Consider the following 14,118-nt stretch of genomic DNA (forward strand, 5'->3'; position numbering starts at 1 on the left):
ACCCTATGACATACAGCCATAACACACCAGTAAAAGACCAAACCTTTTTTTTTTTAAACTGTACAAGTATTCAAACTTTGTATCAACCTTCATGTTGTAAACTGTGTGCAACAAAACCAACTTTAGCTTACTATTTAGTTCTTTAGAGCACTGCTTTCTCTAAATGAGTCTGTGGGTGGGTGTGGATGGGCAAGGGGGAGTTTTAAATTGGTGGTCTGAACTTTCACTCTACCTCAACTATTAGTTGAAATCCAGCTTCAGCTATTGGAAATAAATTTAAATACATGTTTAACTGACTGCATTAACCATTGTCAGTTACCAGTTAATCATCCCTAGTTCAGTATATGCTTTCAGCTTTTCAACAGTTTGGGAAAGGCCCCTACCAATTCTATCATGACTTTGGTGTAGAAAAACCTCAGTGTCCTCCAATCATGCTAAACACCTTGAAGCTGAACTGGAACGTCAATTGCAAGTCTGGCCTTCTTATCTGTGCCTGACATTATTAATTCTTATAGACACTCAAAAATACTGTACAGATGCTGTACAGAAAAGTGAAGGCTATATTAGGTACTTGGAGAACCTATGTGAACCAGGTAAAGAGTGCCTGAAAGCTTCTCATGCAATGTATTTTAAATGTTCAGAACGCAGTAAATACATAATTGTGTTTTGCCTGTAAAACACACAAATTAGTTCTGTTACTGTGTATTATAATATACTATAATAATCATTGTATTATTTAAGTACATTTTACATTTTCAGCATTTTATCCAAAGCAACTTACACAATGAGCAGAACATAATGAGCAATTGAGGGTTAAGGGCCTTGCTCAGGGACCCAACAGTGGCAACTTGGTGGTGGCAGGGCTTGAACCGGCAACCTTCTGTTTACTAGTCCAGTACCTTAACCACTGAGCTATCACTGGCCCTGTGTAAGTAACATTAACATTGCTAGCAGAGCAGCTAGCTCAATGTTAATCAAATAGTTTGCAAGTATGAAAGAACATCAGCATCTTCAGTAACTAATAAATCACTATTTAAAGAGAAATGTCAAACTCCAAAAATTATACTTGCAACATCTCTGCAGTGGTAAATTTAATCTAGCTCTGTAATCAACCACAATGAGCCATCAGAGATGATTATTTTGAATATTTATTCAAAACCTTTTTGTATTAATAAATATATTAGGATGGTTCTTGTGTTCTTTCATTGAGCATTACACATGGATTGTAATTAGTAAACTATAATATACAATAAAATAGAATTTTAAATGTAATACCTAGTTTCAAAGATGCCACAATTTCACGTTTAATTTCTAGTAAGTTTTAGTAATATTGATCCTGATGCGGTTGGAATTCTGCAGATGTAGATTGTGTATACATTACACATTTACAGCATTTGGCACATACAATTGTGACTAAATACAACACAAGCAAATACGGCAACTTGGAGGTGGGCTTAAACCAGCAACCCTTCGATTACTAGGCCCACACCTTAACCATTAAAGCAACCACTGTCCCAATGGTAGACACTTGTGTATAAACTTGTGTGTCTGTTTCAATTATCATATGAAATGTTGTTGTACTTCATACTAAATATATCAATAATCTGTAATAACCTCCATCTTTCTCTCACATTAGACAGATTTGTTTTATTTCCAAGTATTTAGAGCAAAAATAAACTTGATTCATGATGCTGTTCTGAGTACTGGTTACTGCTTAATTAGAATATTCTAGAGAGCCAGAATTTTCCATTAACTGACAAAAAGGAAAACTAATGCAGTGTAAAATACAATGGTTACTGGAAGAAAGCTGTTGCATTTGATTAATGAAGATTTGCTGTGTCAGTCACCATATTCATATCCTAGTAAACATATTTTGGTGCCAACTCACTATCTGCAGTAATAAAAAGAAGTCTTGCAGAATGTATTGTAGACACCTGATTTCTCTACAGTTATACAACTTACTGCACCAAAATTCTACCCTTCCTTGCTATGCTTTGGACCTGTTCCCACAAGCTGAGCAAACCTGTCCCTGCATCACATCAAGAGCAGCAACTTCCCTTTTAAGTGACATAAATGCCACCCAATATCTGCATTCTACTTAAATAAATATTGCTATCTGTTCAACATTAACATTAGAGTTAAGAAGACTAAATTCTATATACTATCTATACTGCACTATGTTGCACAAAAGCAGCATTATGACCAACATCTTGGCATTGTTGTAGCATGCAGAATAAAAAAAGCTTAGTTTCAACTGACAAGCATCAGTCAAAGATAATTACAAAAGCTGGTGTAGGTTAAATATACAAAATATGCATAACACACACAGCCAGGAGAAAAAAAACATGCCGCAACATGGTGTTGATATGCCCAATATGTTCAATCCATCAGCTGTACCAGAGGAACGTGAGACTGAGACCAATCACATATGCTGATGTGCTCACAAAAGCCCACACTGTTAGATTCACACTCCACCAGACAAAAATGAAGGCGGAATGATGGATCAAGCAATGGAGCTACCCACCTCTGTCTTTCGCTGATGCCTGATGATGGAGTGGCCCCGGTGCAGCCAGATTTCCGCCACAGAAAGAAAGACGGCAGAGGTGGCAGGGAATGAGGCAGAATTGGTGAACGGGTTTAGTCTTTCCACGCTGCGCTCTCCTGTCAGGCTATGTGTGTGTTTCTGTGCGTGAGTAAACGAGAGAAGGTGGGGGAAGACGGCGCGAGAGGAGAGAGGAGAGAGAGAGAGAGAGATGGAGGGAAAGACAAGAATGCAACGGAGGAAGCCGTGAGAAAAAGAGGGAATGCGGTGGGTGAGAGAGTCTGGAGAGTGTGTGGGAATAGAGCAGGCAGCAAATGCATTAAAGGCAGTCAACCCCCCCCCCCCTCACGGCACACAAACACACCTCTCTGCACAGTCAGAGCCGGAGTCAGCATATGGAGACACAGTCTCCAAATAGGAAGGGGGGGGGGGGGGGGGTTGTCATGATTTTAAATACCAAATTTAAAAAAATAAATCTAAAACAAAAATACCACCTTTTTTTAAATTATAAATAAATCATCCTTTGAGACTTGCCTGAATGTTTGCAGGATGCAACTACTATAACACAATTGTAGTTTGCTAAGAGAGCCTATTTGCATATTGCAGGCTTCTGCAATACCAGTACCGCAAAGGCCAATACTGCGAATATCACTTTCATTACTGACTTTAATAATGCACTCCTAAGCCAGAGCATTTGCTATGCTATACTCATCATGCAACACTTAGTAACAAAATATTATCACGCCTTAAACAGCAGCAACAATATGAATTTTAAAAAGAGACACATTTGGCTGTTTTAAAAGCAAAAGAGCCAAAAAATGCATTATATTCCATCAAAACCAGCAGATGTCATTGGGTCTGTATTAGGCAGACAAAGAACCTAATTCCCAAGAACTAATGTCAATGTCCAGATTTTATGCAAAGCATTACCATGTGCCCATTATCAGTTCAGGCTTCATGCAAATTCTACCTGTTCTTGCTATATTTAAAATTCTGTGCTTTTACTGCTTGGGTGGTGCGGCAATCTAAATACGCCAAAGACTGCGGAGACCCAAGTTCAAGTCTAAGTGTTGCAAACGATGCTGTGAGCTGCTTAACGGTTTCGATTAGGGGTGTCTACAAGGTGAGGTTTCACTTCCCTGCTGCTGTAACTGCAACTTCTAGTGTTTGGTCAAGATGCCAACACAGGTGTTGAAAAGGAATGTATAGTGAGTGCACTGCATGAGTTTTTGAGCATGGTAAAACTCTGTGTTAGAAACCAGCACTGGCTGGTCTAACAATGCAGTCAGTGACTCCACATAAATAAAGGAATTGCAATATGGAATTAAAAATCGGGGGTGGGGCTGGAAGCACAAAACAAATGAAAAGTTGAGTTATCACTTCATTTTTCTGTAAGAGAACACATGGATTAAGAAAATTGCTTGGGTACATTCTTTGTCTGTCTTTGGAAAACATGCTCGATTAGCCTTTATTATAAGAATGAATTATGAATGGTTGGCCTTGTGAGAAGCACTGCAATGTTGTAATTACTAGATGCACACTTGATTGCAACTCGATTGAAAGCCTGTGAACAGTTTGTTTAAAAGCTCGCTCTGCATACCTCTATACTACAGGCATGCTTTGTTTCTCAAATATAAAAGATCCTCTGCACAGATTTTTGCAGATTCTGCATAGTCACCTGATTCAAAATTCATGAAGGCAACACTGCAGCACTCAGCACTATAATAGGCCTGTCCGCTTCCCTGTCATGGCTACTTGCTATTTCCTTTTTTTCTAGTGAAAATTGAATGCTGCGATGTTAAGCCTACTTTCCATACAGATTGCATTGGTGTGCTGCTAGCACAGAGCCTCAGGGACTGCAGCAGTTCCATTGTTGCGCACCACTATGTCTAGTGCCTGGCTCACTTCCAGCTCAGTCACAGCATACCAGCCTTCTGCTTGTAATGCCACCCTCTTACTGCATCTCTGCTTAAGCACACCCTTGCAGCAGGGAATCCATATGAACTTTAACATTAGGATTACATCATATCCTTAGCCTTTATGATATTCTTACAGGCAAGAAAACACAGCAGCGCCAGCACTGCATGGCCAAATAATATCTAGACACCCTTTTAATGCAGTGATGTGTCTATTGATTCACATCCACTAGCATATAGTGCATACATCAAGTATACATCTATGAAACATCCATTATCAAGCAATTGCAACAGAATCACTGAAGAGTGCAGAACTGTCATATGATGTCTATTTGTCTACCTTTTCAACAAGACAGGTCATTAAATTCTAGACAATTTCTAGTTTCTATAAGCTTGCAGATGGATATCTGTCAACCAGTGACTAACATTTTTAACAATCAACAATATGGATTGGATTTGTAGGTGTCCACATATTTATAGCTTTCATATATCAACACATAAGCAGAAAATGGCTGTGATACGATACAGATGTTACTATATTACTATGTTTTTGCATCATTTTAAATTATTATTACAATTAAAAATACTGACTGCCCTTCTGCAGTACCTCCGTGGCCCACAGGTGCTATAAAAAGCAGGAGTATTATTAGCCCCATTATCAAACCTCTGGCACTGACACAGACTACGGTTTAACATTCCACATGCCTGAACACTATTGGTGCATTAAAAAACAATGATCCAATTATTATAAACTATTGTGCCCCCTGGTATTCCCCCAACATACACAGACATGCACAAATTTTACAACTTGGAAGTACATCAGCACGTTTCCAATATTAGAAGAGCAAGCTGCATTTAGGCCACTCTACATAGCACAGCATTATTACCATAAAAGGCTGCTACATAAAAGATACTGACTACATGTCTTATTCCAAAACTAGACAACTAGACTATATTCTATTGGTAAATTACTTTGGTAACAATAATGTACAGTACATCCAATATCACAGCACATGTAATTGCTCTCTCTCACACACACACACACACACACACACACACACAGACATGCAGATTTGTCAGCTCAAGCATACTGCAAATCCCCTGTTCTACCACATCCCAAAGAGGTGCTGATAGATTCTGATTGGAAAGATTTACTGTAAACACCAGCATGTCTGTGTGGAAAGAATCCAGTTTGAGATGACTTGCATTTTGTTCACACAATATCACACCACCAGCAGCAGTCTTTCTGCTGCTGTAGATCATCTTCCTTAAGGTTTGACATGTTGTGGATGTTACTTACTAAAAGGCTCTAGGGCAGTTAGTCTGTTCATTTCTCATGAATAATTTCTGAATTGTTTAATAGACAGAGCATCAGTGTTATTTTGTTTAACTACACAGGAGGTTAATTTAAAACCAGACCCACCCCTCTAATGTATTTGCTTATGAAAAACAAAAATGGTGGTTTAGGAATGACAGGGACAAAATTTAAAACAAAAATTGCTTAGTTCAAGATTTATTGCAAATGAAAAATAAATATTTCTCTTTAGGTACTGTTGAAGTGAAATGTTTCAAGGGACTTTCAACTTTCAAGGGACATGAATGTCATAAATGATCCAAAATATGTTTAATGATAAAATGCTTAAGGTTTATTAAGTGTTTATAATAATATGCTAGGCCAAAAATAACATTTGATTTATGTTTAGTCTAATGTAACATGGCCTCTCAGTTCATTGTTATTGATTATAATACTTGTAGCTTTTAACCTGTGCTGTCTGTGCTCACATAAATAGAGCTAGTTTGGTTGCACTTATATAAAAAAAAAACTTGAAATAGTGATCTGTGTCACGTCAGGGGGAGAAATACAAATCAATTAGTGAGATGAAAATTTGTCCAGATCGTAATGATTACCCTAAAAAAAAATCCAAAAAAATTCTAAAAAGTCCAAAGATTGTCATGACATACATGCAGCTTACAAGTGTATGTAAACTTTTGACTAACTAAGTGTCAAAATAGGCCCATATTGCTGTGTTTCAATCATGTAAATGTGGCGTAAGTGGGCAGCCTTTCTGGTTAGCATTTGCCCTCTTGAATATAAGACCTACCCATATTTAACAGTTTCGGTTCTATACAATCTGAAAAATTTTCAGCAATTTTAGGTTGAAGTAATGGCACATTAGGACAGATTCTGAATAGAAAACCTATCAAGGTCCTTTCACTTAAATTGCTTTAAATCAGACACGTACATAAGTGCAAATATAGTGACAAACTGAGAGAAAAAAAGTAACACAGAGCTTTTCCTGTTTGTACATGTACAGAAGCCTGTGGCAGAATAAAGCAGCAGAAAAATGTGAGTCATGGAGAAATGGTGATGCAATGTGACTGTTCTTGCATTTGCACTTACCTTCCTGTTCTACACACAGTCTGTGTTCACAGAATAGAATAGGTTTAAATCTAACCACCAGCTTAAACCAATTTTTTTATTTTTCTGAGAGAGAACTGCCAAAGTTTTTAAACCACATATTTTAAAAGTATAAGTAAATAAACTGTATGTACTGTAACTAGCCAATATATTTAGTGTTCTAATTCAGTCAGCAATTTGTCCTTAGCCATAATAATACATAATAATACAAATATAAGCTTTGAGTAAGAAAAAGAATAAGGGTTCTGTTATGGCTTTGGCAGTCAACAGTCCAGTTCACTGTCCCCTACACTCTTGATTGAGGATGCTTAGAATATGTGTGGTGCAACACTTAGGGGTGTTAGTCTTTCATACAATTCAAAGTCTATGCTAAATTCTAATTGTATGGAACACAGTAACCTTAGGTATTAACAATATAGTTATCTGGAAATGCTGCTGTACACAAATCACAGAAAACGCTCGATTTTCAAAGTTAAATGCATGTAATTTAAATTGTCTTAATAGAATCATTATAGAACCGACCTCATTCTACTTTTCTCCTGAAATGCAAACATTCACACGCCAGCTATAACAGATCATAAAACTGAATGTAAGAAACATCATTTTACAGTCTTGCAGGATGCTGGTGTCTGTACTTCACATACTGCTACGTTTCTCACATGTACAAAACGTTACAACACAAAACTTTTACTCTGGCTTTTGAAAAACTGAAATATATAAAACTGTTAATATCTAGTCTGACTAAAACTGCTGTGTGGTTACTTAGTTACCTGAGGTTAGTCACCGCTAAGAGAACGGCTCTTCACACAAAAACGGTCGTGACTAGTATTTAAACAAATGAAATGTATCTTCAACGAATTTTAATAAGAAAATAAACATAAAATACTCTAAAAATCAATACAAACACTTACTTTAGGTCGTAATAACCGACATGCAGCCAGGTTCCTCACAGAAAACCGTTAATCCTGAAGATGTCTCGAGCACACCGAGCGATTTTACCGCTTCACGCGCGCGCCACAGTGACATTATTCAGAAGCGTTCTGATTGGTAGAACAAAACCGCGTCACAATGACCGCGTTTCATTGGCTCTCGTGACTGCCTGTCACTATAAACGTCTCCGGGAAGCCTCAGTCTCGGCTGTGTCCAGAATCACAAGCTGTGCACTACATAGTGAACAAGGTGTTCGGATTTGTGGACGCAACAGACATTTGTCAACTTCTAGGGCATTTTAAGCGTAAACGTCTTTCCTAGGCTAACATACAGTTTAAATAATGCACTTTCATAACAAATATTGCATAAATAGTACAAAACAATTGATAATAACACAAACCGTGGTAATAATTTGGGACAGTGGTAGCCTAGTGGGTAGAGCTTCGAATCCCAGCTCTACCATGCAGCCACTGTTGGGCCCTCAAGCAAGGCCCTTAACCCTCTCTGCTCCAGGGACGCCATACGATGGCTGACCCTGTGCTCTGACCCCAGCTCCCAAACAAGCTGGGATACATGAAGAAAGAATTTCGTTGTTCTGTACGTCTGTATATGTATATCTGACAAATAAAGGCATTCTTCTATTCTGTAACAAAAAATAATATTGCTAATAAAAAAGAAATGTTCAGGAGATATGGGGGGATGTATAAGCTGTTTAATGCAGTGTGTGCAATGCATGTGTTTAGAATGTGCATAAAATTGTAATTATATCAATTCAATATCAAGTCTACGAAAAAATTTGCAAAATGTCGTGCTCTGAATACTTTCTGAATCCACTGGTTGGATCTCAAAGTGCTCGCCGAGTGTATAAAGGGTATATAAAAACTTTAAAGCATTTCTGTTTTTGAACAAAATAGAATAAACCATCTAGTGCTTAACACTAATAGATCGAAGATTTTATTTGTTAGGTGCATTACTTTGAGAAAAGTATACAGTGGCTGAGAGAAATCTCGATGACCGGTAGATAAGTGCATTTTGTTGCTTCATTTAATGGATGCATTTTAAGAGAAGAGTTCTTCAGTTATTAAGAGCTTTATAATTAATCTTTCAGGATCAGTGGTGCTTTGACCTGGGCAGCCACCTCAGCACCCATCAGCTCCTCCACTATTGCCAAAGCAAACTCAAAGCTGGTGCCAGGACCTCGGCTTGTGATTAGATGACCATCCTTCTGAACCCGAGCCTCTGAGTACTTGTAGTGACCTGAAACAACAGCAACATCATTTTAAAAATTATTATGTATTACAGATAACATAAGTTTGTTCTCTTGCTGTGACAACCATACAGCTGGTTACATGACTGGCACTTATAGTGTGAAGTACAACAACAAAGTAACCAAGATATTTCATTAAGTCCCAGAAATACACACCGAATTACAAAATAACAACTTGTTAAATTATCTTCATTTGTTTGCAGGTAACTGTCATGTTGAGCTTAAATGCATGTGTATTACCTCCATTCATCATCTTGTCCCTGGCACCTGGGTGAGTTGTGACTGTGCTGCCATAGGCAATCCCATGAGTCAACAGTGCAGTGGGTCCTAAACCCCAAAAGAATTAAATTTAGTTCAGTCCCAGATGTAATAAGGTCGTGAAATGTTAATTTTTTTATTTTAATTGCTCATCCTAACCAAAGATGCAGATAGTTCTAGAGCTTACTGTACTACAGTTCTGAAAAAATAACCCCTGCAAATAAATTATTCAGAATGTGCAGAGACAAAAGTCACCTTCGAGGTTAACAGAACATGAGAATCAGTAAAAATCAATAGCTTTATCTGAAACGGCCTCCATATTTAGTTTCTGTCCAGCACTTTGGACCATATTTAGAAAAGCTCTTTGTTTTCAGATTACTGCTGCCAGTACACTGACTCTGCACTGAGCTCATCCAAAACATTACTAAAAAAAACAACAACAAATGGCTCTAAGTATTGATTCTGTACCCTTGGTGGCTTTAATAATAGTTTCTCTGCCAGGCCACTTAAACTATACATACATGAGCAAAAGATGATAAAAGATTCAGCTCAGCAGTATCATGCACTCTCACAAAGGTCATGGACTACAAAATCACCAACGTTTAGAATGGATGATGAAAATGTGATGTAGAGATGTGACAGTTTAGCTAATGACCTTCACAGCTGAACAGCTTCGGCCTGTTTCTTTGGCAGTTTAATACAGTACTCCTGAGCACATGCTTTAAAATAAGCTCGGCCGGGTGAAGGAACGCCGAAGGCTCACTCATTAAAGAATCCTGTGGGAGCCTGAGGAATTTTCTAGGACACGTTTTACAATCTGCACTGGTGCTTGGGCACATTGGCCTCATTCACAATGTCCTTTCAGTGCCATTGACATAACTTATTAATGTACTATTAAATGTTAAACATTGAGGTAATTAAAAATAGCACAAAATGCTGCCCTGCTTAGAACTTGATGTTAACTGAGGCAATGCAAAGAATTACATCTCAGAAGCAGAGCACAGAAATAACACCATTGGAGTTTCAACAAGCCAATTTAGCACCATAATAAGTGCATTTTATGTAAGGACTTAGAGTCTGGCACGTGCAGTTTTTCATGAAAGTTCAGTTGTAGAAATCTGAAAGAAATCCAAATACCAGGTTACATGCTTCAAACCCGAGCATTAAACTAAGATTAAGCTGGCTTTGAAATTTACATCACCACTGCATGCACAGTACAGAATCTGCATGCATAGCACATCTATGCTTAACGTGCACATTATGTACTAGGTATATGATACATTTATCATCACTGTATTTCAGGGAAGGTTAATTTGTATGTGGTACATGGCGGATTGAACGGTACCTGCACAGATGGCAGCGATCAAACCCTTCCTGCCCTCCTGCTCCTTTAACACCTCCTTCACAGCAGGAGACTACAAAAAGACGACGCTATCACCACACTGAATAAACAAGCACTGAAACAGCATTAGCATTCTGAGCATCCCCTGAGAATATTTGCAGTATTGTTGACATTAGTACACAGCCCAGGTTTTTAAACAAATGCTAATAAAATACATAGAAGAAAAATCATGCATTATGCAAACAGTGCCTAAGATTTCATAGCAATTTTCTTGTTGAAAGGTGAACATCTGCCCTAAAATCTTATGCAAACTCAAAAAAGTTTTCTTCATTTACTTGCTCATTTGCATGTATTTAAATGTCATTTAAAGCTTTTAAAGATTTACTTCAATATACAGGTGCCTATTTAATAGCATCTAATTATTTCTTACCTCAGACAGGTTCTGCGCACCAAGAGCTCCTCCAGGTAACATGACAACATCATACGGACCCTAAAACATAATTATTGGTATGCTATTACCTCAGTCAAAAGTCAATTTAGAGATGAACAGTGAGTGAAGCATAAGAAAATCAACTACTGTACATTTACTGTTGGGTGTATAAAAACAAGCTGATACTTATAGAGTATTTGAAACAGGTACAGCTACATTAAATAAAAATAAAAATATCCTGAAGTGTCAGTAGATCTCCAGTAGCAGGAGACAGCACTTCATACATTCACCAACCTCCAGATTCTTCCTTATATTCATTCATTGTCTGATTTGACCATTTATCACAGGGCAGGCGCACACGCGCGCACACGCGCGCACACACGCACCGAGGATAATTTATCAGCTCCAACCGGGCTGACTGCATGTCATTTGGTCTTGTGGAAAAAAAATCGGAGCACCAGGAGGAAACCCACACAGAAGGGACCCTGGCTAAAGACCTCCAATCTCCAGATGCAAAGTACAAAACAAGAAACCCATTCGAATTTGGTATCTAAAGGAAACCCACATATTTACAGAAAGCACATGCCAAACTCGTTACAGAGAGTATCCAAATGCAGTAACTGAACACTCACAGTGCGTGCTGTGGCACGTGCCACCCTAATGAAATACAAGGAAAATCAATTAAGACAGAATACAACTGACGTTCAAAAAACTGACCTTTTTGGTTGCCTCCTCCAGGCTTGAATCTGGACAGATGAGGACATCACGGCTGCACTGAACTGGCTCTTTGCCCGTCAGTCCAGCTACAGTAACTGCAATCTGTTACACAGAAAATCTTAAGCAGAGTTAAAGGAGCTGAATAAAGCATTTTACAGATGATTATTTATTTTCTGCTGCATTAATTTTGGAAATCATACTGGTATGGAAAATAACACTGCACTTAACATTTCATATTGTGTCCTTTTATGGTTGACCACAGCAAAAATAGAACTTTAAATAGACCAGACCAGACCAGACCAATACAATGCATCAAAAAGGGTTAAACTAGGAACTTAGAAGAATTTGGCAGCACTATCTGCTCTGGGCAAGCAGACTAATCATGTGTAAATTCTGTACCTAATTTAGATAGTTTAGTCTTGAATACCAGTCTGATATAATCCAACAGTGACTGTGCCAGTATGTGTCTCTTTCTGGCAGCACTTTCTAACACTTTGACATTTAGATAAAGTATCTGAGAGCCTGAAGTCTACTGCCAATGCCTACATGAGTGAAAAGCAGTTCTGACAATCCACTTGAGTACACATTATATGTTAACATGTGTGTCTCGAATGATCATTTAGTAAAAAGATTTTTATTGCATGCAGCTTTATTAAGTAAACGCGCTGCTGACAGTGGATCAGATATGTTCTGCCAAAGCTGCTTTGGCTTTGCAAGATCGTTATTATTGCTCTGCCACGACACTAGGCAAGAATGGTACCCTGGATACAGCACTAAATGTACGAAATATCGTAAGAAGTTAATGTTTTGATTATGACTGCAGTAGAACTTTTGAGCACCTTTGAATTTCAGCTGTCTGGGTTAGTGGTTAGCTACTAGTGCTAGCACATCTGCAGCAATTTGCAAAGCAATAGCCAGCAAGCTAAACTAGATTATGTTTATTTACAAACCCCGGCTCTGCGCATCACATCCACCGGTATAACTGTCTCCATCTCCTCCGCTCCCTTCGATAAAATCACTAATGCTCGCTTAGCAGCCATGACTTACTACTAAACTACCAGAGACAGGACATGTGCAAAGTACAAGAGCAAGTGAGCTATTACGGCTATAGCAAGGGACAAATACCAAATAGCTAAATAGGAAATTTAAAGTACACTAGAAAGGGTGTATGATATATTACTTTATAGGTACGCTAGTGCACTAATGTAGACATAATGAATGCATTTTGTATTTACCCACTAAGAGAAGACTGTTTACAAAACAAAAGTCATTCAGTTATTTTAATTTATTTTAAGTCTGTATCTATGCGACAGAACATAAAGCATATAATATACACAAAACAACTATTCTTACCGTAATCATTTTAATATTTTGCTGTATTTCAACATTTTTGATGTGCGGATTTCACTCACTCACTCACTTACCTGTTTGTTATTCATGTTTGGCGGCCAGAAGTTTCTTCAAAATAGAAAGCTATTATTTTACGTTCATTACCCATTATTTATTTATTTATTTATTTATTTTTTATTTAAAAATCCAGTTGTTTTTTTTACCAGTAACCCTTGGAGTGATTTATGAACTCGTGGTACCTGTCTAACAGAAATTGGTATGAACTGTAATGTCTGCCACCACCAGAGTGCAGTGTTGGCTATGATATATAGTTTCCATAAACACACGAACGACATTTGCAAATACCCCAGACCAGAAAAGACCCACAAAAGTAGTTGCAAGTTTTGTTTTATATAAACTTGTTGATAAGTACCTATATGCCTATATTTCTATGTTAACTATTATAGTATACTGTATATGAGAGAGAGAGAGAGAGAGAGAGAGAGAGAGAGAGAGAGAGAGAGAGAGAGAGAGAGACATTTAACTCATTTTCTTACACCTTGTGGGAATTGTAAGCAGCTACTCCACCTTGTGAATGCTTTTGGGAGGTCGGGGCGGCAGTACCCTTGGACATAGAGAGAACATGACAAACAGACTAAATACAATGACTTTTGTTTGTGGTCGCTGTGATGATATATGGTTCAGTATTGTAATATGCACACAGTGATTTTGGTAGGTCCACAGCTGTAACAGTTGCTAGACTCCAGGAAGCAGCATGTTGCTGTTTGGGTAGGTCCAGGGGGTGCAGGCTTTGGCTGGTTTGGTGAAGCCCTAAAGGTCAAAATCCATAGTGGCACCATAAGGCATGTTTCATTAGAGACTTTTATTTAAAGAATAAATTCTTGGCACCCTCCTCTGTGACCCAGTGGTTGCCAGACGCTCTGCAGAGTCAGCTTTATCTAGTGCAA

General features: G+C 38.1%; 2 protein-coding genes across 5 annotated transcripts in view; both read right to left on the reverse strand.

Moving 5' to 3' along the window:
• Positions 1-7,873, reverse strand: part of kcnab2a (potassium voltage-gated channel subfamily A regulatory beta subunit 2a) — a 56,439-nt gene extending 48,566 nt beyond the window's left edge. For 2 of the 4 annotated variants that reach the window (XM_062987032.1, XM_062987029.1), the window contains exon 1: positions 2,525-2,805. The gene's annotated coding sequence lies outside the window, so the exon portion shown is untranslated. Of the gene's footprint in view, positions 1-2,524; positions 2,806-7,399; positions 7,454-7,788 lie in introns of those variants that run through there. The other 2 variants (XM_062987030.1, XM_062987031.1) reach the window with 2 other exon arrangements.
• Positions 7,874-8,738: 865 nt separating this feature from the next.
• park7 (parkinson protein 7) lies at positions 8,739-12,904 on the reverse strand. Its single transcript, XM_062986522.1, has 6 exons — positions 12,772-12,904; positions 11,822-11,923; positions 11,105-11,164; positions 10,678-10,747; positions 9,315-9,401; positions 8,739-9,064 (listed from the first exon to the last, which is right to left on the reverse strand). The coding sequence occupies exons 1-6, from the start codon at positions 12,859-12,861 to the stop codon at positions 8,904-8,906; spliced, it is 570 nt and encodes a 189-aa protein (XP_062842592.1). The 5' UTR covers positions 12,862-12,904; the 3' UTR covers positions 8,739-8,903.
• Between the last annotated feature and the right edge of the window lie 1,214 nt (positions 12,905-14,118).

Source organism: Trichomycterus rosablanca, chromosome 24 (assembly GCF_030014385.1).
Source record: "Trichomycterus rosablanca isolate fTriRos1 chromosome 24, fTriRos1.hap1, whole genome shotgun sequence".
NCBI lineage: Eukaryota > Metazoa > Chordata > Actinopteri > Siluriformes > Trichomycteridae > Trichomycterus > Trichomycterus rosablanca.

Coding starts and splice junctions, on each gene's coding strand:
- park7 (XM_062986522.1), bottom strand. CDS start 12,861: ATGGCTGCTAAGCGAGCATTAGTGATTTTATCGAAGGGAGCGGAGGAG. Junction 10,748..11,104: donor GTGCGCAGAACCTGTCTGAG/GTAAGAAATAAT, acceptor GTCTTTTTGTAG/TCTCCTGCTGTGAAGGAGGT. Junction 9,065..9,314: donor GGACAAGATGATGAATGGAG/GTAATACACATG, acceptor CTGTTGTTTCAG/GTCACTACAAGTACTCAGAG.